The 25,407-nt window shown below is 44.5% G+C and overlaps 1 protein-coding gene across 2 annotated transcripts in view; it reads right to left on the bottom strand.

Annotated features, from left to right (window-relative positions):
- Positions 1-5,163: 5,163 nt before the first annotated feature.
- LOC130283329 (CD48 antigen-like) overlaps positions 5,164-25,407 on the bottom strand; it is a 42,778-nt gene continuing 22,534 nt past the window's right edge. The window contains exons 3-7 of one of the 2 annotated variants that reach the window (XR_008846653.1): positions 16,803-17,108; positions 10,612-10,728; positions 7,993-8,048; positions 7,152-7,534; positions 5,164-6,832 (exon numbers count right to left, since the gene is read on the bottom strand). Coding sequence is in view for 1 of the 2 variants with exons in the window: in XM_056532679.1 (XP_056388654.1) it covers positions 7,457-7,534; positions 7,993-8,048; positions 10,612-10,728; positions 16,803-17,108 (557 nt within the window). In the remaining variant the exon portion in view is untranslated. Of the gene's footprint in view, positions 7,535-7,992; positions 8,049-10,611; positions 10,729-16,802; positions 17,109-25,407 lie in introns of both variants that reach the window. The other variant, XM_056532679.1, reaches the window with a different exon arrangement.

Here is a 25,407-nt window from a genome sequence, read left to right as displayed (position 1 = left end):
ACCTCATTGAGAAGGTTGAAACGTTGCTTCACAATTGGGTGAATAAAGTTTACATTTGCACATTGTACGTTGGAGTGCCGCCCTATTTTTCATGGAAATGATTGATAGATAGATAGATAATTTCCAGGAAAAATAGGGCAGCACTCCAGCGATCCAATGTACAAAACTAAACTTTATTCACCCAATTGTGAAGCAACGTTTCAACCTTCTCAATGATGCTTGAGAAAGACCTCATTGAGAAGGTTGAAACGTTGCTTCACAATTGGGTGAATAAAGTTTACTTTTGTACATTGGATCGCTGGAGTGCCGCCCTATTTTTCCTGGAAATTATCTATCTATCTATCAATCATTTCCATGAAAAATAGGGCGGCACTCCAACGTACAATGTGCAAATGTAAACTTTATTCACCCAATTGTGAAGCAACGTTTCAACCTTCTCAATGAGGTCTTTCTCAAGCATCATTGAGAAGGTTGAAACGTTGCTTCACAATTGGGTGAATAAAGTTTACTTTTGTACATTGGATCGCTGGAGTGCCGCCCTATTTTTTCCTGGAATTATATTTGTTTGGGACATTTTGGTCAAGTCCAGCATAGGACTGAGCACCTGCCTGGATCCAGGGATCTGAATTCCACAGGGTGCCACTCATCACTTGGAATATATATATATATATATATATATATATATATATATATATATTATAGTTTATAGAATATTTATAAGGAATGTTGGGGGAGATTTATCAAAGCCTGTCTAGAGGAAATGTTGCCGAGTTGCCCATAGCAACCAATCCGATCGCTTCTTTCATTTTTCAGAGACCTTTTCAAAAATGAAAGAAGCGATCTGATTGGTTGCTATGGGCAACTCAACAATCTGATTTCCTCCGGACAGGTTTTGATAAATCCCCTCCCCCCCCCCCCCCCCCACATAATCACTACGGAAATTCCACATGGATTCCGCCTGCAGCAAACGGCCACTGATCTCAATAGGATTCTGATGCTCAGTTTACACTATGGAATTTGTTTTCCAATCCGGGTGATTTATGACGTCTTTTCAGCCTGTGATATGTATAAACATATTCATGCATATGTGGGGAAAAAAAAAAAATCACTATACAAAAAAAAAAAAAATTAAGAGGGAAGCATAATACGTGTGGTCCATTATATCTGGGATTTTATTCCTTAAAGGGTTACTCCGCTCCCCAGTGTTAGGAACATTGAGTTCCGAACGCTGTGTGCGGGCTTCCGCGTTCAATCCCGCCCCCTCGTGACGTCACAGCCTGCCCCCTCAATGAAAGTCTATGGGAAGAGGGCTCGACTGGCCATCACGCCCCCTCCCATAGTCTTGCATTGAGGGGGCTGGACGTGACGTCACATGACAGGGCGTGACGTCACGAGGAGGTGGGCGTGAACACAGAAGCCAGCGCACAGCATTCGGAACTCAATGTTCCGGACGCTGGGTAGTGGAGTAACCCTTTAAGGAATCCATGCCTCTGAAGTGTATCCACCACACAGTTTACCCTAAAGGGGTTCTCCACCATAAAGTTATTTTAGTACGTACCTGCCAGAAAGTAATGGACATGCTTAGGAAGGATCCGTGCTTGTCTTGAGGCTAAATGGCTGTGTTGCGAGATTACCATCATGCTGTGGTTTTCTTTTTGTGAAATGGCTATTTCCTGTTGGAGTTCCCTCCCTCCAACTACAAGTCCCAGGATCCCTTGTTTGTAGGTGTGAGGTCACTTTTCTCCCTCCCACACCTCAGCCACCCTACCCAATGAAGCACACATGAGCTGTCTGTAAACAACAGACCAGTGTTTTCTAACTGGGGTGCCTCCAGCTGTTACAAAACTACAATTCCCTGCAGAATGATCGTCCTCCCACCCAGTGTTCGCTCCACCCATTGAAGCAGACAGGCTCCCTTTGCACACCTGACTGGTGATGTAATGCCTTGGGCCACACTGCAACCTGGGAAAACCTGAGACAACACTAATTTTGTACGCTGTTAAAAATAAACATTGGGGCAAAGATCCCATAAGAATTTCGAGACCACCATTAGAGATGAGCGAACTTACAGTAAATTCGATTCGTCACGAACTTCTCGGCTCGGCAGTTGATGACTTTTCCTGCATAAATTAGTTCAGCTTTCCGGTGCTCCGGTGGGCTGGAAAAGGTGGATACAGTCCTAGGAGACTCTTTCCTAGGAATGTATCCACCTTTTCCAGCCCACCGGAGCACCTGAAGGCTGAACTAATTTATGCAGGATAAGCCATCAACTGCCGAGCCGAGAAGTTCGTGACGAATCTAATTTACTGTAAGTTCGCTGATCTCTAACCACCATCAAACACAGGTACAAACACTATATATTATAAACTACACTACCTTTTATAGCCCTTGTACGAAGCCAAATAAAATAAAAAGTCCTGGAATACCCATTTAAGCCAAGGTTTTCCAATCAGTCCGCCTCCAGCTGTTGAAAAACTACAACTCCCAGCATGCCCGGACAGCCAACGGCTGTCCGGGCATGCTTGGAGTTGTAGTTTTGCAACAGCTGGAGGCACACTGTTTGGAAAACACTGCCTAAAGCTGATAGAATAAAAACATATATTTTTTTTTTTAGGGCTTTTGAGTGCTATGGCATTTTTTCTTCTGCTGTGACCTCTATGTGTGAATACAGGTTGACATTGGCCTAGTTATATCATGTGATGACATATTTGTTTTATTTCTTTGTATTTACTGCGGCATTATGTGTCACATGACAGGAGATGAGAAATAATGCGTTCTGTTTTGTAAACATTGTCTTATTATTTAAACAAAGAAACTCCCCTTGGCCGTGTACATGAATACTTCTATGTTAAAGGACAACTGTAGTGCACGACTTTTATATATTCCTGTGCCCGGGCTGCAAAATTAAACAAAATAAACTTTAACATACCTTCCTACGTGCCCCCGTTGGTCCGGTACCGGCCTCATGGTCCAACGGTGCGAACCTCATTCAACTTCCTGGGGATGGAGACGTCACAGAGCCGTCGGCGTATCACCGGCCGCAGCGATGTCCAACTCCGACCGGTGATAGGCTGAGCTCTGGCCGGCTTCTTACATGACAGTGCGGCCGGGGCGGGACATCGCTGCGGCCGGTGATACGCCGACGGCTCTGTGACGTCTCCGTCCCCAGGAAGTTGAATGAGGTTCGCACCGTTGGACCGTAAGGCCGGTACCGGACCAACGGGGGCACGTAGGAAGGTATGTTAAAGGGGTTATCCAGGAAAAAAACTTTTTTTTATATATCAACTAGCTCCAGAAAGTTAAACAGATTTGTAAATTACTTCTATTAAAAAATCTTAATCCTTTCAGTACTTATGAGCTTCTGAAGTTAAGGTTGTTGTTTTCTGTCTAAGTGCTCTCTGATGACACCTGTCTCGGGAACCGCCCAGTTTAGAAGAGCTTTGCTATGGGGATTTGCTTCTAAATTGGGCGTTTCCCGAGACACGTGTCATCAGAGAGCACTTAGACAGAAAAGAACAACCTTAACTTCAGAAGCTCATAAGTACTGAAAGGATTAAGATTTTTTAATGGAAGTAATAAACAAATCTGTTTAACTTTCTGGAGCCAGTTGAGATAGATTTATATATATATATATATATATATATATATATATATATATATATATATATATATATGTTTTTTCCTGGATAACCCCTTTAACGTTTATTTTGGATAGGTTTTCTATGAGCATTTGCTACTACTCTGGAGATGTCAGCAGAGAGCGCTGTGGTCAGACAGAAAGGAAATTCAAAAAGAAAAGTACTTCCTGTGGAGCAAATAGAAGCTGATAAGTACTAGAAGGATTAAGATTTTTAAATAGAAGTAATTTAGAAATCTGTTTGACTTTCCAGCACCAGTTGATAAAAAAAAAAAAAAAGGTTTCCAGGGGAGTACCCCTTTAATTGTATAGAGAACAGGCCTGCAGAACAAAGACTACACCACTGGTTAAAGGGGTTGTCCAGCCAAAACTAACTTATCCCCTATCCACAAGATAGGGGATAAGTAGTTGATCGCGGGGGTCCGACCACTGGAACCCCCACACAATCTCCGGAACGGGACCCCGGCTCTCAGTGAGGAGCATGTGCGGTAGATTGCACGTGCTCCATTCATTTCTATGGGAGTGCCGGAGATGACCGAGTGCTGTACTCTTCAGCGCTCCCATAGAAATGAATGGAGCGTGTGTCTACTCACTGTCCTTTTCTTGTGGATAGGGGATAAGTTAGTTTTGGCTGGACAACCCCTTTAAGTCAAGTATTCCATTTCTTATTATAAACCACAGTTCTAATTTAGGAAAAATAAGTGAACAATGACGAATATCAAAATAATCACCAGAAAAACAGGATAACAATAAAGCAAAGTAATTATCAACCAAGACTATAAAAGATCACTAACTATAAAATGTGCAGCTTATATTTTCTTGCTATAAGATTTACAGCTTATCTGTTACCAGATCATGGCTGACCAATATCCTTTACAGATGTTTATGCTTCCTACAAGAAGGTTTTCTCAGCAGATTCCATGGCCCCAAGTTCAAGGAGAGGACATATATATGTCCTGAGCTTGTGGGAGTATAAGGTATATGGGGTGTAGCTGTGCAATGATGAAAGGGTGCTGGTTTAACCCTTAAAGGGGTTCTCCGGTGCTTAGACATCTTATCCCCTATCCAAAGGATAGGGGATAAGATGCCTGATCGTGGGAGTCCCGCCGCTGGGGACCCCCGTGATCTTGCAACCTGTTTGTAATCAGTCCCCGGAGCGTGTTCGCTCCGGGTCTGATTATAGTCAATCACGGGGCCGGCGGCGTGTGACGTCACGCCTCCGCCCCGTGTGACCTCACGCTCTGCCCCTCAATGCAAGTCTATGGGAGGGAGCTATCACGCCCCCTCCCGTAGGCTTGTATTGAGGGGCGGAGCGTGACGTCACACGGGGGCGGAGGCATGACTTCCCACGCCGTCGGCCCTGTGGTCGCCGGTAATCAGACCCGGAGCGAACACGCTCCGGGGACTGATTGCAAACGGGGTGCCGTGTGCAAGATCACGGGGGTTCCCAGCAGCGGGACTCCCGCGATCAGGCATCTTATCCCCTATCCTTTGGATAGGGGATAAGATATCTAAGCACCGGAGTACCCCTTTAACTGTCGTGACGCCAGGGTGAGGGCTCTTCAATATATACTTGTCCTATCGCCACCCGTCCCAAGAACGATAGGGAGGAATAAATGATTGTCCACAACTGGAGATTCAGAAAACTGTCGGAAACTTGACTGCAGATTTTATGCAGAGGTAAAACAGGAACAGTCTTTACATATGTACATTCTATGAGGATCCTGATAGTTGGTTGGGACCTTGCGAGTCTAAGCTCTGGAGATTGATTTACGCTGTTCCGCTGGATTTAGGGGATTGGTTTTAGGTCCAGCAGTCAAGTTAGCTTTAGCCGGATTTGATTTAGTAACTCACGGTTAGTAAGTTGCGGGATTGTTAGGCTTCATGTCTAAGTTCTCTTGCAGAATTGTACAGAGTGATGCTTTCTCAAGAGATGATCAGGAACAAGACCGTGAGGATTGGCTGGCCGCTCCCTTATATGGGCAGGGGCTGGCCTTGAGCTGATTGGTTCATCCCAACTGTCAGTCCTTTACACAAAGGATTATGGTACAAAATGTGACTACTCACGTGACCTGGAAGGTCCTTTAGCATACCATCACAGTAGAAACATTAGTCATGTGACCTAAGGTCCTGCAGACACTATATAGATAAATACATTTACACTAATTATATAGGTGTAACACATATAATTAAGGAACGAAGAGGTGACTAGGGGTTATCTCAGCAAGCCGACCCCAACAGTATGAAGGAACTCTGACTTTGGGGACCCAGCACGCAAGGTACAGTATGAAATACAGTACCTGGACACCACATATACTTATAGTTTAGAGAAAAAGGCAAATGTCCAGTGCCAACTCGTGAACAGAACTCTTTATTACGATTCAAGTCCAGTCCGGGCGCCTATTCGGGGGTGAGCTGGATTATACCTTTACCTATACTTATAGCTTACTCTCATATTATTGAACATCATGGAGTAATACAGACAAGACAACTGGACAGCATATATTCCGTCACAAGGGGAATTTGCCAGTGGTATTTGATGCTAAGAATTGCAGGCACGGCTGGATAGCTATAAAAAGTTTGGCTGTTAGGACTATGTTCACACTACGGAATCTCTACACAGAATTTTGTTCAGAGATTTCGCTGCACACATCTAACATCAGTGATAATCCCCCACCGAAAGAATCAACAACTTTTGGTGGAACTAGGTGCAAAGTGCACTACTTACAGTGGTGACGGTGCCTGATGAAAGGGTTTACACCCAGTAACGCGTTGTGTGAACGTAATAAAGTTGAATCTACAACACTGATGACCTCAGAATCTTTACCGATTCCACCGAACGTATCGCAGCGCGGAGACCACTTCCCGGCTTCACCTTTTCTCCTTTAATGCAATATTGACCTTGAGTGGGACTGGGATTAAATGTACGTGCCGGGCAGGTGCGCTGTGCAGCGCTGGAGTCCCCTTGATTCATACCCACTTTTACCATGACGACACAGGGATAATTGTAACAGAAGTTCCAAGGGGGGTAGGGGGTTGTCTACCTTCATCTCTCTTCTTAGCCTTAACCTAGCAGGACTGTCACAATATTTAGCTTTTTCTTGTATGTTTTGGACACATAGGGTAATGTGTATCACAGCTTCCTCAGCTTAGGTTTTCGTTTATGTAGAGCTCCCAATCCATTTTTCTCTCTGTCTAACAAATAATATACACTTATTTGGTTTCTTCAAATCCATAAAAAAATATAAAAATATTATATATCAAATATGAATTAAAAAGAAAAACAACAGCAGTGAAATTGTTTTGTACAAAAACACGGCACCTACATAAAGTAAAACCTATCCGGTAAAAAACAAAACCTTGTGTAGGCACTAAAAAAAAGTTATCACCACTGTAATGCGAAGGGGCAGAATAAAAAAAATAAATAAATAAAATTGACCTCAATGTCAAAATTCTTCTGGTCCTCAAGGGGCCAAAAGAATAGTCCAGGAATAATGTACACCTGGTGTTATACCTTTTGTGTAGGTTCTTTGGGGGTGGAGCATGACACAGGGATTCTTTCTTTGATGATCTCTGTCTTGCCCCGCCCCTTGGGTCCAGCACTAAGCATAACAGAGTATCAGTTTTTCCTTTAAGAAGCACATTTGGTCTGAAGAAATGTCCAAGCCTGGTGTTCTGCTACATTTTTTTTCTTTCTTTCAGTGGTTGCTGACAGAGTCAATCCAGGCAATACTGCACCCTATGGGAGAAGTAGGCTTTTCATATAAACACCGACTACTCCAATAAAGGCAGTCCTAGATGACACGTCAATTTCCCATCTTATGTTCTAGTAGGTTGGTGCACCAGTGTGCTATATTCAATTGCTGTACTTTGTTCCTCTTCCTTAGGTTCGTCTCTCTGATAAAAAAAGACACAAAAAATAACAATAATACGTTTCTATAGGGACTAAAAATATGTTTCTATAGGGATTCTAGGAGTGCAGCTACCTCTATAGGGAGCTTAGGTACTTTCTGCCTCCAAATTGATACAGCTAGATTTTACAGTGCAGTTAGCTCCCCCTAGAGGTGACTGCAGAAAGCCAGGACTTAAAGGGGTTACTCTACTGCCCCAGCAGTGTTCCTCTTAGCAGCCAGACCCCCACTGACAAAGATTTTTAAAAAAGGTGTTTGCGTCCATTAACACGCCAACATATGTAAATAATGCTGCATGTATTTTCTGCTATAAAAATCCAAAAATATTACACAAATTAAAAAGCGGTTTTTGGACTACTGCTTTTGGTAAGGTGGAGCCCAGACGCTATGACTGTATGGGACCCCAAAGCTTCTGATGGCGGCCCTGCTGATCCCTAGGCTTACCTGATTTTTCCAGCTTTGGGATACCAGAGAAAGTTCAGCATATTGGATTTCTGATTCTATTGGACAGAAAAAATTGTAAAATAACTGATTAAAATCACTGATCTAAGACAATTCTCACTTCTCATTTTTGTTATTTCAATATTAAAAGTCATGCTTCAGGTTTGCTTCCCTCTGGTCTTAGGTTTTATAGGCCTGGGCCAATCAGCAGCTGAGCAGGGGTATTTAGATTCCCAATCTTCTGGCTGTTCTCTTGATTTATTTGCTTTTAGCTTTGTTCTGATTTAGTCTTGTCTGGTTAATTTCTGACTTATTAGTTTGATTTTGCCATGGCTTTGTAGTTCTGATCTGTTTGTCTAGTTTTTAGCCTTGCCCTGTCTGTCTTGTGATATCTGTCTGTACTTATGGTTCGTTTTATTCCTGTCTAGTTTGTATCTGTTACCTGAACCTGTATTCTGACTTTTATTCAGATGTGTTTGTTTTGTACTCCTCCTTGGTATAGGTCCTGATCCATCATTTTCGCTGTTTTATTGTGTTTAGTGTTTTGTGTAATCCTGTACCTGTGTATCCTGATCTGTATAGTGTCCTGACTTCAGTTACTTGTTCACTCACCTTCATTCCTCAAAATCTGTTTGTCATTACTTTCATACCTGTAGTATTACTTTAGTCCTGGAGCTGTTAGTCTGTTCTCTCTACACCTGCAGATCTTCCTAATACCTGTTTGTTACTATTTTGCATACCTGTCATCATATATTATGCTTGTTCCCAGTTTTTTTTTGTCCCTGTTAACCCTTTGTGTCCTGACCTTTTTTCTTGACCTCCGTACAGTTCTGTTAAATATTATTACTTGTGTCACCCCTGCACCTTCTAAGTGGAGGGTCCGCTGTCCAGTTGTGCATCCACTGTATAGGGTGGATACATAAGTAAGTAGGAAAAGGGGTTCTGGTGAACTTGGAACTACACTATTCCCTGCCCGATGTGACAGCATGAGTATCTGATTGGTAGGGTCTGACCAGTGGGACAGCTACCATCACTGGAACGGAAGTCAATAGTTTCCAAAATGAATGGAGTGGCATTGTGCACGCTTGGCCACTAATCCATTTTTTTCCTATGGGACTTCCCGAATATTGCCGAGCACTGAACTTAGCTATATTTGGAAATTCCATTAATAAAATGGTGGCCAATCATACACATTTACTTTGGGCATAAAATTTACCTCTATTCTTGTGATTGATGAGGCCCGACCACTGAGGATAAGGGATAACTGTTAATATTGGGATAACAGTGTTATCCTGTAAAGTGTTCCTGTCATTAAAAAAGCGCATGTCAAAAGTAACAAGGATGTGTCATAAGTCTTGATTGGCCTGTGTATCATGCTCCCACCGATCAGAAGAACTAGCAGTGAGAAGCACGTGCCTAAGTGTTTCACTCCCTGGCTAGCAGCATTCTCGGGATGGTCCAATAGATTTTTAATGGGGCCGTCCAAAGACACTGACCGACTAAAACTTATGACACTTCTGTTAGTTTTTGAAATTATGCTGAGAAGCAATTAGATCATTGTGCAAGATTGTAGATGTGCACCATGTCTGTTTTCTACCTGAATTCACATTGTGTTTTCTATCCCCTCTTTTTTTTGTTTGAACATGTGCTGCACTCTTCCTCACCCCCTCAGCCCAATCCTATATAAGTAGTAGTTAGCTACACATGGGCCTTTTCTTTCCTGGCAGCCTCCCAGTTTGACTGGGAGAGCATGGTAAGTGTTCTGTATCATCCCGTTCACACTGGTGTGGTGCACCCACGCCCCTCACCTGTGCTCCACTCGCCCGCTCACCTGACTTCCTGCTGCTTAGGAACCCTGCATGTTCATCGTATTCTGATGTCTTAAGTTCCTTCCAATAAAGCTGCTATCTGATGTCCCTGGAATGGTGAGTGCGTATTCTTCATTCTTCTCGCTTACAGTTTGTCCTAGTGACTCTATTTTACGCACCCCATACATCGGGACCAAGTCAGTGTTCAGTTATCCTAGCAGACCGTGATCATCTGTTTGTCCCATTGGTGCCGCCGTTCCCCTGTGCCTACAGTGTATATGTCTAAAATATATATATATATATATATATATATATATATATATATATATATATATAAAAAAAGAAAAATTGAGGGAACCGGCACTGTACAATGGGACTTAAAGTCCAGATCGGGTGCTCAGCCTTCGCAGGTTCAAACTCCAAACCCTTCTTAAACAACTCCAAAAAAGGAAAGCGGCACTCCAATGGCAGAAAAAAGGTGTATTTATTCACCCATCAAGTCAAATGCATTTGACTTGATGGGTGAATAAATACACCTTTTTTCTGCCATTGGAGTGCCGCTTTCCTTTTTTGGAGTTATATATATATATATATATATATAAATATAATGTTCTAAAAATAAGTTCTCCCCTATCCACAGAAGGACAGGTGATATCTAGCTGATTGGTGGGGGTCCAACCGCTGGGGCCCCTTTTGTCCCCCAAGGGAATGGAGCACCTGCATACACTTGTTAGGAGTCTTCTTAAGCCGTATTGTCACTGATCACTGTGCATAGGAGATATCTCCCCTTTATAGAAATTTCATATTAAATTACCTTGTTTACTTTCCTTCTCTGCTTTCTTTCTTTTAATATTTAGAAAAAACACCAACATGACGCTTACCAAGACCAATATTACCATTATGACCGACATGTAATAGTAATATCTTCTCCCTGTAATACACAATAAGCAGGACAAATGATGGCAGTACAGGTGAGCTGTGACATATAAATGTGACCATTGAATAAGACATCGTGCACTAAGATCAGAATTTTATCAATTTACAATGTCTATGAAGGGGATTTGAAGTTTTGTAACAATAAAAGAAATCTATGACAGCTGTGAAGGTATATTAACATATTCATCAGCCAAAGGCTGTCCGGGCACGCCGGCAGTTTTGCACCAGCTGGAGGCACCCTGGTTTGGAAACACTATCCTAGGGCAAAGCCTCATATGATCTTAGTGATGGCAGCCATGAGGGTCTCAGCACCAGATTGTTAGGCCGGGGCTGCCAATGACGTCACATAGGAAATGGCTGAGGAGCTGCAGTCACTATTTAGGATTTAAACAGTTATCTCCAATGTCAGCCATTAAAGGGGTACTCCGCTGCTCAGCGTCTGGAACAAACTGTCCCGAACGCTAGCGCCGGGAGCTTGTGACGTCATAGTCCCGTCCCCTCATGACGTCACGCACCGCCGCCTCAATGCAAGTCTATGGGAGGGTGCGTGGTGGCTGACACGCCCCCTCCTATAGACTTGCATTGAGGGGGCGTGGTGTGACATCACAAGGGGGCATGGCTTCTAGGTAGCGTCTAGGTTCGCCTAGAAGCAATATTAGAGAAACTTACTGCAAAAAAGGAAGCTGCAGCCACCATTGATGAAGCGGAGTTCTTGGAAGCTATAGAACACCCTGAAACACAAAGACGTGATAGCATACCAGGTACGAGGCTAAAAACGCAAGTTCCATTGTCAGAGCATGTAAATGAGCTCAAGAAGGTGAAGCAGAATATGGACCAGATGTCAGACAATTCGTAGAAAAGGATTTCCATGTTGATGACTGATTGAAAGTTATGCTCTGAAATGAGACTGCTGTTACTCTCCACAGGAGAGCTCCGGGAACGCTTGCTTGCTCAATCCTCAAGCTTCTCAAAATAGCCTCAAATAGTCAAGAACTAATGGAAGCCTTTCCATCTCAGGATCACTGCATTAAAGGGGTACTCCGGTGAAAACTTTTTTTTCTTTTAAATCAACTGGTGGCAGAAAGTTAAACATATTTGTAAATTACTTCTATTAAAAAATCTTAATCCTTCCTGTACTTATTAGCTGCTGAATACTACAGAGGAAATTATTTTCTTTTTAGAATGCTCTCTGATGACATCACGACCACAGTTCTCTCTGCTGACGTTATTATAATAATAATAATAACGCTTTATTTATTGTTGTCCTTAGTGGGATTTGAACCCAAGTCCCTAGCACTGCAAGGCAGCAGTGCTAACCACTGAGCCACCATGCTGCCCTTAGCATACATTTGCTATGCATGGTTGTTAAAATGGACAGAGATGTCAGCAGAGAGCACTGTGCTCGTGATGTCATCAGTGTTCCAAAAAGAAAGGAATTTCCTCTGTAGCATTCAGCAGCTAATAAGTACTGGAAGGATTAAGATTTTTTAATGGAAGTAATTTACAAATATGTTTAACTTTCTGCCACCAGTTGATTTAAAAGAAAAAAGGTTTTCACCGGAGTACCCCTTTAAGTTGACAGACTTGGATTTAAAGACTGATTCTGTACCAATGCAACGTAGCCTTGGCCTTCTCTTGAGTCTAAAATTAGACACCTTCACCTTCCAAGTAGTGCTGAGCGATATGACCAAAAATGAGTATCACGGTATTTTTATAAAGTATCACGGTATTTCATGGTATTTTTTTTTTACATTGAGACTTGCATTGAGGTGGCGTAGCGGAACTAAATGGGCTTTCGGAACTAAATGATCTCAACACTGGGGCAGTGGAGTACCCTTTTAAATAGATGTAACAAACAACCCTACTGCCTCCATCTGTTGCAAAACTACAACTCCCAGCATGTTGGACTATATAGTAGTGTATAGTATAGGTCAGTGTTTCCCAACCAGGGTGCCTCCAGCTGTTGCAAAACTACTACTCCCAGCATGTTGGACTATATAGTAGTATATAGTATAGGTCAGTGTTTCCCAACCAGGGGTGCCTCCAGCTGTTGCAAAACTACTACTCCCAGCATGTTGGACTATATAGTAGTTTATAGTATAGGTCAGTGTTTCCCAACTAGGGGTGCCTCCAGCTGTTGCAAAACTACTACTCCCAGCATGCCCGGACAGCCGTTGGCTGTCCGGGCATGCTGAGAGTTGTAGTTTTGCAACAGCTGGAGGGCCTCAACAGCTGGAGGGCCTACTGTAGGTATAGTATATTATACAGACCCCTGTCCATCCCAGACCCCTTTCCATCCCAGAACCCTGACTCACCTTCCCAGTTGCTGCAGGGACCGTCCGGGGAGGGTGAGCCGGGCCATCCATCCTTCCTGTAGTGTCTGGCGGCATTCCGGGTGGAGGGTGAACCGGTCCGGGCTGTCCTTCTTCTCCGGGGGTCCTCTTCTCCACTCCGGGCAGGCTCCGGCCTAGTAACGCTGCACCTGACATCACGGACGTAGCAGCGTCTATGCAGCGTACTAGGCCGGAGCCTGCCCAGAGTGGAGAAGAGGACCCCCGGAGAAGAAGGACAGCCCGGACTGGTTCACCCTCCGCCCAAATTGCCGCCAGACACTGCAGGAAGGATGGATGGCCCGGACCACCCCCATTACGGGTAAGTAAAATTTTTTTTTATTGACTCGGAGGGTGGGGGAGGGGCCCAACCGGTATAGCGGTATGGGCAAAAATCCATACCGTGGGAGAAAAAAAAAACTGTATCCGGTTCATACCGGTATACCGCCCAGCACTACTTCCAAGCCAGACAGGAAGAAAAGACCTTCATGGGTGGAGGTACTCTGTCCACCACTAACAGTTTGTACGATCCCTTGGGGTTTGCTGCTCCGGTTAGAATCCAAGATAAAGCCTTACTCAGAGACTTAACCCATAAAACATCTGGGATGCACCTTTACCGGCTGAACAAAGGATTTGGTGGGAAGAGTGGAGACACTCTCTTACAGCTTTCTCTAAGGTCAATGGAGCTAGACCCTATGCACCGGTGCCTTCTACACAAATACAAAGACAAAAGATTTACATAGTAATTGCTGCTTTGACCTATATTAAAATCACAGACTATAACAGACAATGTCACATTGGATTTGTCTTGGGTAAAACAAAACTTACACCACACCCTGAGCGCACCTCATGTGTACCCATACTAGAATTATGTGCAGATGGTCCAGCCATTGCGCCGTTATCAATGTTTTTCTTTTTATGTAAATGAGGTCCCTTGAGCATGGGCGGAGCTAAGACCGGAGCTCCAGGCACCCCACGTCACTCTCTTCCCGGCTCATCTATATGCATGGACTCCCTCCCTGCTCTCACGGCAGGTTTTCACCATGGCGCATGCACCACTTACGGAGTACACCTGGAAGCGGCATCCGTTTCAGCCTTATTCCCGCAGCCAGCAGTGAAGGGTGAGGATGCACGAAGGCATGAGGGTGAATGAGGCTGAAACTGACGCTGCTTACGGGTGTACTCTGGAAGCGACGCATGCGATGTGGCGAAAACCTCCCGCGAGAGCAGGGAGGGAGGCTGTGCATATTGATGAGCCGGAGCACCCGCCTGACAGAAGATGGCGTGGGGTGCCCGGAGCTCCAGTCCTAGCTCCGCCCCTGCCCAGAGGACCTCATTTACATAAAAAGAAAAACAGCGATAACGGTGCAATGGCTGGACCATTCAGGACATTGTAAGTATCATTTTGATCAGTATCACCCGCACTACAAGCCTGTATGACAGGTTACTGCGGATGATGCTGATGACAGATTTCCTTTAAGTGCTGTGCATTACGAGATTTGTCCATCCAAATGAATGGCACTATGTACCGACAGACCAGAGCCCTGCTGATCACGCCACTAGAGCCATTGCTGCTGATCATTTCACAAACACTGCATGGCCCTTAGGACCGAAATTTCAGCACAACTCAAAGCAGATCACCTTAGAATTATGGGATGTAGGGTTAGATGTTGAAATCCCCCCACAGATGTCTACACTTTACAGAATGACCTCAAATACAAAAGTTCTGTGTAAAAACATCAATAGAAACAAGTGCAAAGCCTTGCAAATACTTTCTGGGACATAAACAGTATTCAACTATATTGCAACCAAGTAAGAAATGTCAAACCACCAAACCCAACCTAAAAACTGATGACCTTGTTCTGTCAAGCTCAAAGATGGAAATGTTGGTAAAGTATTTATTCGTATTTAGAAATTCCTTGCCGTCAGCATATGAGACTAGAAGAATACCCTTTCTTTATAGGTCATATTTTTAGCCTCATACGCTGATACTATGGATCATTGAATATACATACAATAGTCCAACATTTTTGATGTCAAAGAATTTATAAATAAAAAAAAAAACGAGACAACAGACTGTAGTTTTAATCTTTTTGCACTCACTTCATATGTTTTAATTTAATAAAGCAAATATTTGAATATAGACACATGATAAAAAGGAATCGGTGAATCCCATGTGGTTCTGAGTTGATATTGTCCCTCTGCTGTTCCCATCCCTCCTCAGGCATTCTGGGTAAGAGAACTCTATTTTACAGACTGTGCAAAGGAGTAAATGCTGCATCTTCAGTTTTCCCATGTGGTTGCATTGCTGGTCAGCTTATTGACTTTCTCCACAGTTATTCTCAGCCACAGACTCTTAGGTTCAGGAGCAGCAGCTGCTTTTGTCTTAAAGGACAAGTATCATGTAAAGGACAAGTATAAAGTTTAGAGCCCCGGCTCTCCTATACAGCAGGGCGTCACGACCCCCGCCCGAAGTGGGGGCTGCCATGCTCCCTCCATATAGCTCTATGGAGCCAATCTCTGGCTCTCCCATAGAACTATATAGAGAGGGCGTGGCGGCCTCCGCTTCAGGCGGGGGTCGTGACGTGCCGCTGTATGGGATACTTGTCCTTTAAGTTGAGACCAGAAGTCCAGCTCTCCACATGTCATCAGAAGAAGACCAGTGGTAAAAAACGTATATCCCCTATTCGCAGGAGAGGGCATAAATGTCTGATCGCAGAGGGTCTGACTGCTGGGGACCCCCGTGAAACACACGCCCCCTCCATTCATCTCTATGGAGAGGCAGAGACACAGGAACTCTCTGAGTTGAGGTCGAGCCGGGAGCCCCTGCGATCTGTCATTTATCCCCTATCTTGCGGATAGGGAATAAATGTTTGACCACTGGACTTCTTCTTTAAATGTTGTGTTTCAGCCATCTTGTATTATGCTGATGTTAGTTGTGCATGAACATAAGTTTATTCGTGTTTTCTGCTCTATTGTTTCCTAGTTTCACCGCGCATTCACTATAATTCAATAAATCTACAGAATTCACCAGACTTCCACCAATATTGTCTATTGTAGCGTAAGGTGGTTTATCATGTACTGTGGTCCCTCAACATACGATGGTAATCCGTTCCAAATGAACCATCGTTTGTTGAAACCATCGTATGTTGAGGGATCCGTGCAATGTAAAGTATAGGAAGTTGTACTCACCTGTCCCCGCCGCTCCGGACCGTCACCGCTGCCCTGGATGTTGCGCTCCATCAGTGTCGCCGCGTCCCCATGATGTCCCTGCTGCTCCGAAACGTCTCTGCTGGCCGGGATCGTCGCTCTCACGTCGCCGTCATCACGTCACTACGCACGCCGCTCCTATTGGATGACGGGACGGCGTGCGCGGCGACGTGATGACGACGATGGAGAGCGCCGGCAATGGAGGGGATCCCGAAGAGGACGGTCCGGAGCCCCGAGGACAGGTAAGAGGCCATCAGCGGAGCACACGGGGCACCGTAAACGGCTATCCGGTGGCAGCTGAAGCAGTCTGCGCTGCCGGATAGCCGTTTATGCGATGGCCCCGACATACAAAAGCATCGTATGTTGATGCTGCCTTCAACATGCGATGGACTCTGAGAGGCCATTGCATGTTGAAATTGTTGTATGTCGGGGCCATCGTAGGTCGGGGGGGTTCACTGTATACATGTCAAGCTACACACACCCCACGGGGTAACATCAGAACACCAGATATATACATAATCTTTCTTACCATCTTTGCTTTGGCTTACAGGAACAAGATCATGGCAGATGTGCCGTACAGTATAGGAGACATTCTTCTGGTCGGCCGGGTTCTGGACTATACACAGGATTTCCATGTCCACGGAGTCAAAATTCACTGATATCTGGATGACGCTTCCATTATTATACAGATGATACTTAGGGTCTTGGTGTCTGTATTTCCAAGTATATGACAAATCTGATGTATTTGATGGGACAGAACAACGGAGAGTAACATTACATCGCTCTTTGGTATTCTCCTTCACTTCAATCCGTATTTCCGGAGAGGGAACAGGATCTGTAATCAAGGAATAGGGAATTTCCAGTTAAATTTATTAGGGAATTTTCTAAGCCTATAAAATTTGCATAAGTATCTATAAGGCGGTGTTTTCCCAACCAGTGTGCCGCACGCTGGCTGTTTCAAAACTACAACTCCCAGCATGCTAGGAGTTGTAGTTTTGCAACAGCTGGAGGCACACTGGTTGGGAAAACACTGCTTTAAGGTGTCGGTATGATCTCTGGATGACGCCTTGTAATACGTCCCCCCCACAGTTGCATAAAAGTCTTTAAGAAAAATGTAGATGGGAATTTTATTGCACTTCTTGATTGTCTGTGCCCTGTAAATATGTATATACTGTATTGGCACTGTATGTATGTATTATTTACTGTGTAAATATGTGATCTTGCATTTTGGTGGACCATGGAATGCAGCGGTACCACTTACGTTTTTGTTTGCGTTGTCTACCGTGCTTTTGAGTCCTGCAAACAAAATGTATATGTTTAGGAAACCAATCAAATGTAGTGACGCCATGGTATACGACAGAATAGATGTGTGACGTAACCCCAAATGTGATGTGAATGAACCTTACACGGCATCTCAACTATAGACTGTACATCATTAATTGTCTATGTAGTCTTACTGCATGTCAACCATTTACACATCATTTAGGAATATTATGTTACAGCTATCCCTGCATAGCTTAACCCCTTAAGGACACAGGGTTTTTCAGTTTTTGCATTTTCGTTTTTTCCTCCTTACCTTTAAAAAATCATAACCCTTTCAATTTTCCACCTAAAAATCCATATTATGGCTTATTTTTTGCGTCACCAATTCTACTTTGCAGTGACATCAGTCATTTTACACAAAAATCCACTGCAAAACGGAAAAAAAAAATCATTGTACGACAAAATCGAAGACAAAACACAATTTTGTAACTTTTGGGGGCTTCCATTTCTACGCAGTGCATATTTCGGTAAAAATGACACCTTATCTTTATTCTGTAGGTCCATACGATTAAAATGATATCCTACTTATATAGGTTTGATTTTGTCGTACTTCTGGAAAAAATCATAACTACATGCAGGAAAATGTATACGTTTAAAAATGTCCTGTTCTGACCCCTATAACTTTTTTATTTTTCCATGTACAGGGCGGTATGAGGACTCAATTTTTGCGCCATGATCTGAAGTTTTTATTGGTACCATTTTTGGACTTTGGAATTTTTTTACGCGTACGCCATTGACCGTGCGGTTTAATTAATTATATATTTTTATAGTTCGGACATTTACGCACGTGGTGATACCACATATGTTTATTTTTATTTACACTGTTTTTTTTATGGGAAAAGGGGGGTGATTCAAATTTTTGTTAGGGAAGGGGTTAAATGATCTTTATTAACACTTTTTTTTACTTTTTTTTTTGCAGTGTTATAGCTCCCATAGAGACCTATAACACTGCACACACTGATCTTTTACACAGATCACAGGCGTGTATTAACACACCTGTGATCAGTGTTATCGGCGCTTGACTGCTCCTGCCTGGATCTCAGACACGGAGCAGTCATTCGTCTATCGGACACTGAGGAGGCAGGTAAGGGCCCTTCAGGTGTCCTGTAAGCTGTTCGGGACACTGCGATTTAACAGTGGCGGTCCCGAACAGCCCGACTGAGCAGCTGGGATACTTTCACTTTCGCTTCAGACGCGGCGGTCAGCTTTGATTGCCATGTCTGAAGGGCTAATACAGGGCATTACCGCGATCGGTGATGTCCTGTATTGCCGCGGGTCCCGGCTGTTGATGGCCACTGGGACCGACCCGATATGACGCGGGGACACCGCGTGACCCCGCGGCATATCGCCGGAGCCGGCGGAGGACGTAAATATATGTCGTTAAGGGGTTAAATGGGCACTGTCATTAAAACTAATTTTTCCTATTGCACTCCTTATGGTAAATAAAAAATCTTTCTAATGTACTTTGTTTAAAAAAAATTAAAAGAGATTTTCTATGTTTTATTTGTGTTTAAAAAAGCTGCCACTAGGTGTCTCCCTACTTGTCCAGAGCACATTTCCCCCCATCTCTTGCACAGACTTTGGACTCCTGCCTAGCAGAAGTCCAAATTCAGAAAATGCTTTTTGGAGTGCTGAGGGGGGGGGGGGGGAGTGCAGCCTTAGCCAATCATAGCTTCTCTCACACTGAACTGCTCTGGGCTGTGTGTAGCAGAGTGAGGGAGGAAGTTCTCCCCTGTATGGATTCAGATGATGTCACGCCTGCTGGGGAACGCCCCTTCCCAGTCTGTGAATCTGACTGACTGAGACTGAGCAGAAAATACAGAGCAATATCAAGGTAGAAAACTAAAAACTAATAAAAATAAAGGCAGAGGGTGGTTTATCATGATGGGGGCAGTGAACGGGGAGGATTATACAATGTAACAAGATCATGAGAGGTTCTCTTTAAGGTTAGGGCTACATGACCACTTTGGCTGTGACACCGATCGTTTTCCATGTCACACAACCTGAATCGGGCTGCATTGGAGCTCATGAAAGTGAAGTCGCCAAATAAAAGTGGTCATGACCCGCAAATATCCAGAAATCCAGGATAAACTTCTGGCCACTTGCAGGTCACAACTATTTATCTTCATTGGCTTTTAAGTAGAAATGTGACACAGTGATTTTTGGCCCTGTGATTGTGGCTAACGTGTAGCCTAAAAAAAAAAAAGCAGAATAGATCATCAATCACTGATTTGCAGAGAGCCAACACCCAATGAATGGTGCAGTTTCAGTTTTCTTTGCTCAAGAATAAGCAATGTTATTAATTGTTTAACAGTGATAGAATAACCACCTAAGGTAAGATGTTTAGCTCCTGTATTAAAGGGGTAGTCCAGTGGTGAAAAATGTATCCCCTGTCCTAAGGATAGGGGATAAGTTTGAGATCGCGGGGGGTCCGACCGCTGGGGCCCCCTGCGATCTCTCTGTACGGGGCCCCGGCTCTCGGCCCAGATAGCGGGTGTCGACCCCCGCACGAAGCGGCGGCCGACACGCCCCCTCAATACATCTCTATGGCAGAGCCGGAGATTGCCGAAGGCAGCGCTTCGGCTCTGCCATAGAGTTGTATTGAGGGGGCGTGTCGGCCGCCGCCTCGTGCGGAGGTCGACACGCCCCCTTCCCGCGGGCTGTCGGGGCTCCGTACAGGAGATCGCAGGGGGCCCCAGCGGTCGGACCCCCCGCGATCTGCAACTTATCCCCTATCCTTAGGATAGGGGATAAGTTGCTCACCTCTGAGTCACCACTGGACTACTCCTTTAAATCTGCAGAATTTGCAGGACCCGCAGCGATGATTACCCACAGGGGAAAGGCCTTGTAGTTCTCATTAGGGGATGAAGTATGTTGTTTAAGTTTGTCTCCGATGGTGTAGTCCTTCCGATAAGTTATTAAAGGGCATATAACTTGTCTCAGGTCCTCATCTGTAGATAATATGTGCCAGTGGCGTCTAATAGTGGAGTTTATGATATCGTTCATTTGAGTATTCTTGAATGAAAATGTAAATCTTCGTTCTGTGTTTTGATTGTTATTTTTTTGGTTTCTGTTATATTGTATTAAGTCACCTCTACTCATTTTCTCCACTTTATTGAACGCTGTCTGGATGATATTGATGGGGTATCCGCGAGCCAACAATCGCTCTTGTAAGTCTTCTGCTTGTGCTATATAGGAATCATGCTCACTATTTAGTCTTTTTAAGTGCATGAATTGACTTAGGGGGATGGCACGCTTTGTATGTGCAGGGTGCGAACTCTTAAGATGAAGCAGGCTGTTACGGGCTATTTCCTTCCTATAGCCCTCTGTCTGTAAGCCTTGAGATGTTTTGATGATCCTAATGTCGAGGAAATCGAGATGGCTCTGACAAATAGATATTTCTGTTTCTTTTTAATTATTTCAGTATTTTTTCTAATACTACTTACTTTTTCACTTTTTGGTTCTTCTCTTCCTTTCTATTAGGGTCTATATTAGGGATCGACCGATTATCGGTATGGCCAATATTATCGGCCGATAATCACGATTTTGGGCATCACCGCACCACACCGCCCCCCACCCGACCCACCGCACCGCGTCGCACCCCCCACCGTAGTGCTGGGTGGTATACCGGTATGGATTTTTGCCCATACCGCTATAACGGTCGGGCCCCTCCCCCACCCTCCGAGTCAATAAAAAAAATTAAACTTACCCGTAATGGGGGTGGTCCGGGCCATCCATCCTTCCTGTAGTGTCCGGCGGCATACCGGGTGGAGGGTGAACCGGTCTGGGCTGTCCTTCTCTGGGGGTCATCTTCTCCACTCTGGGCAGGCTCCGGCCTAGTACGCTGCATAGATGCCGCTATGCCGTGACGTCAGGTTACTAGACCGGAGCCTGCCCGGAGTGGAGAAGATGACCCCCGGAGAAGAAGGACAGCCCGGACCGGTTCACCCTCCACCCGGAATGCTGCCGGACACTACAGGAAGGAAGGATGGCCCGGACCACCCTGACAGGTAGGGGGAGAGAAGCGGGTGGTGCCGGCGGCGGCCTATGCAGCGGTGTCGCGGGGGGATAAATAGCCGATAACTTATACTGGAATATTGGTATAAGTTATCGGTATCGGCCCTAAAAAAACGATATCGGTCGATCCCTAGTCTATATATTCATCATTAGTTATTGCTAATAATATATAGCTTCCAGTATGAGCTTTATTCTTTACTACCTGGTATTGGGACTCATTTTCTCTCTTCTCTACTCACCTTCGCTCTCTGTTCCTTTTTTGACCCATACACAGACCCATAGTTTATACGTTTCTATGGTTACTCACGTTTTCTACAGACCTCTATAAAAGGGCAACGCTATGACGTGAACGTTGAGGCCGGAAGAAGGACGTTCCTACGTCCGAAACTGCCGGCGTAGCCTCCGAGCGCCCCTTACCATCTTTGTCTATGCCGCGGTGATCCCGGTCCTCGGGCCTGCAGCTGTTTACCCGCGGTGAGTGCACGCTACCCTTTTACATTGTATTGTTTGATACTTTATCTAGTGTGTGCACCCGCAGGTGCTGCGTATGTTATTTATCAGGTCCGGAGGCTGCCAGTGTTTACCGGTGGTATCGTATATTTGCATACTTAAGCTATACGGTGTGCTCTCTGCTCCTCTAGCGGCTTATGGCCATTTACAAATCTGTTTAACTTTCTGGCACCAGTTGATTTAAAAAAAAAAATAAGTTTTCCACCGGAATACCCCTTTAACCACCCAAAAGGTAATACCGCTAATCCTAGGCTAGGTAGGGGGCAATGAAGACTCCAACACCAAATCAAGGATAACGGCAGAATTGCTGAGGCAAGACAGGTGATATAGTCTTTGCAGTACAGCCGATATCCCAGGGAGGTGACCAGTGACACAGGGGGACCTCGCAGGCTTGCTGAGACTTGCAGTAGTTAGACTGACTTTAGTGCAGACCACGGTGACTACAGATGAACTTGACTTTACAGAGATGGTGACTGACAATAAGATGACTTGACTTACTGGTGACCGACTTGTGGCTGCAGGACTCTAGGCCTCCAATGCTCTGGACACAGACACTGGAACAACTTGACTGGACTTCATCTCAGCCGAAGAGAACAGAGAAAGATTGCAGCCCCTCCCCTTGTTATATAGGGGGCTGTGCAAGGAGCCCATAGGTCACTTGGGGGGGGTCACCTGGTCACTGGAGCCTTCTGGGTAATTATGTGGTACAAACATTAAAGAGATATTATACTCATAATACCTAACTTATATACATGGGGGAAAACCTCTGCAGGGGGGCCCTGGGGACATGCAGGGACTCTGCCTGACAGGGCAGAAGGACAGTACAGGGTCACATCATCCTGTACTGGGACACCACATGTGCTTTTCATTTATACTAATATTTGTTCTTTTCAGTGACATAGGATACTGTGCTTTGTTCAAGTCATACATGGAGGTTGGTCAAACAGATTCCATCTGTAATGGTAGATAGATGTAATCACCGGGGGTCTGGTGGCTAGCATGTCACATCCAGCGGTTAGGGTTGCCCCCTATCTCACAAAAAACATATTGGCCATGCTAATTTGCATAGTTAATTATTTATGTGTGACATCACAGGATACACATATATATGGGGAAAATGTTATCCTATTCTGACTCCTATAACTTTTTTATTTCTCCTTATACGGGGCTGTATGAGGGCTCATATTTTGCACCCTGATCTGTAGTTTTTAGCAGGACCATTTTTGTTTCGATGAGAATTTTCGATCGCTTTTTTTTTAAATAAAATTTTGGAGTTGCAGTTAGTTACTGACTACCACTCCCAGCATGCCCTGATACAGCCTGTGGCTCAGCAGCTGCCCCAAACGAAAACTACAACTCCCAGCATGTTGGACTATATAGTAGCATATAGTATGGGTCAGTGTTTCCCAACCAAGGGTGCCTCCAGCTGTTGCAAACTACAATTTCTAGCCTGTTGGACTATAAAGTAGTATATGGTATAGGGCAGTGTTTCCCAACCAAGGGTGCCTCCAGCTGTTGCAAACTACATCTCCCAGCATGTTGGACTATAAAGTAGTATATGGTATAGGTCAGTGTTTCCCAACCACGCCCAGTGTTTCCTGGTTATATGCAGGGAAGTTTGTTCTTTTATTTATTTTTTAACTATGCCTGGTGTGTGTTATACAAAAAAAAAAAAAAAAAAACTTTACTTACCTCCAGCACTCCCTCTGTGCTGTTGGTGTCCTGCTCCTGTCCCCCGTTGCGACCATCTTTCTGAACTGCAGCATGACTGTTGGTCTGTTGGACCCAGTGTCTCATACTGCCGTTCAGCAGGTGGAACATCGCTGCTACCCGGGCCCGACAGTCACCCTGCAGCTCAGAATGACAATGGCATCGGGGGAACGGAACAGGACACTGGAGGTGAGTAAAGATGTTTCTTTTACTAATATCCCTCATTGTTTTAAAACCAGTTTAATAAATACCCTCGCCAGTCTTTGCTAGAGAAAGGTGTATTGTGTCTCATAGACAATATTCTCATTGTAGTTCCTAACGCTACAGCCGGAGGTTGTATTTGTTCTGTTTACTTGTATTTGTTCTGTAACTGTTGTTACTGTTTACTGTGTACTTTTTCATCACGGAGTAATTAAATAAATATAATTTTAAAACTGTTTGTAAGATTATGTGTTTTATATTTATATGTGTAATTGAAATAAAATTATTGGGGGGAAAAAAACGGTCTGTATGTGGTTGTCTTAACAGAGTATATAAATGTACTGTCCTCTTGTAGAAACAATATAGGATAAAATATGGTAAAATGAAAATGAATAAGGAGAAATTCTTTAGATCACCAGGGGCTAAAGGAGTAAAGGTGAGCAAAAAGGAGATGGGGAAAAAAAGAAAAAGAAAATACCATATATACTCGAGTATAAGCCTAGTTTTTCAGCACGATTTTTCGTGCTGAAAACGCCCCCCTCGGCTTATACTCGAGTGAACTCTCCGCTTGTCAATCCCTTCTCAGTGATCTTCAACCTGCGGACCTCCAGATGTTGCTAAACTACAGCTCCCAGCATGCCCGGACAGCCATCGGCATGCTGGGAGTTGTAGTTTTGAAACATCTGGAGGTCCGTAGGTTGTAGACCACTGCGGCCTTCATCATCATCCAGACCCCCCTTTAGTTTTCTACTCACCTCCCCTCAGTGGGAAGGAAGGGTGAGCTGGTCTGTGACATCCCTGCGCATTAACGTCCCGGGGCCGGCCCGGAGCGGAGAAGAGGGCATCCCGGTGAAGATGGACAGCCTGGAATGACTAACCCTCTCCACCGGACGGTCCCTGCAGCATAGATGGCCCGGTCCAGCTCACCCTTCCTTCCCACCGAGGGGAAGGTGAGTAGAAAACTAAAGGGGGGTCTGGATGATAATGAAGGCCGCAGTGGTCTTCAACCTGCGGATCTCCAGAGGTTTCAAAACTACAACTCCCAGCATGCCCGGACAGCCATCCGCTGTCCGGGCATGCTGGGAGTTGTAGTTTTGCAACACCTGGAGGTCCGCAGATGTTGAAGACCACTGATGAAGGGATTAACAGGCTGTGATGATGTATTTCCCACCCTAGGCTTATAGTCAAGTCAATAACTTTTCCTGTGTTTTTGGGTTGAAATTAGGGGTCTCGGCTTATATTCGGGTCGGCTTATACTCGAGTATATACGGTAGTAGTGGAAAATTCTGAGGATGAGATAGAAGATAACCAGGAACAAGAAGGGACAAAAGCAATGCTTAATAAAATATTTGAGGGTGTAGAAAAAACGAATG

The sequence above is a fragment of the Hyla sarda genome, chromosome 7 (assembly GCF_029499605.1).
Source record: "Hyla sarda isolate aHylSar1 chromosome 7, aHylSar1.hap1, whole genome shotgun sequence".
In the NCBI taxonomy this organism is placed as follows: Eukaryota; Metazoa; Chordata; class Amphibia; order Anura; family Hylidae; genus Hyla; species Hyla sarda.
This window is presented reverse-complemented; position numbering and strand designations above follow the sequence as displayed.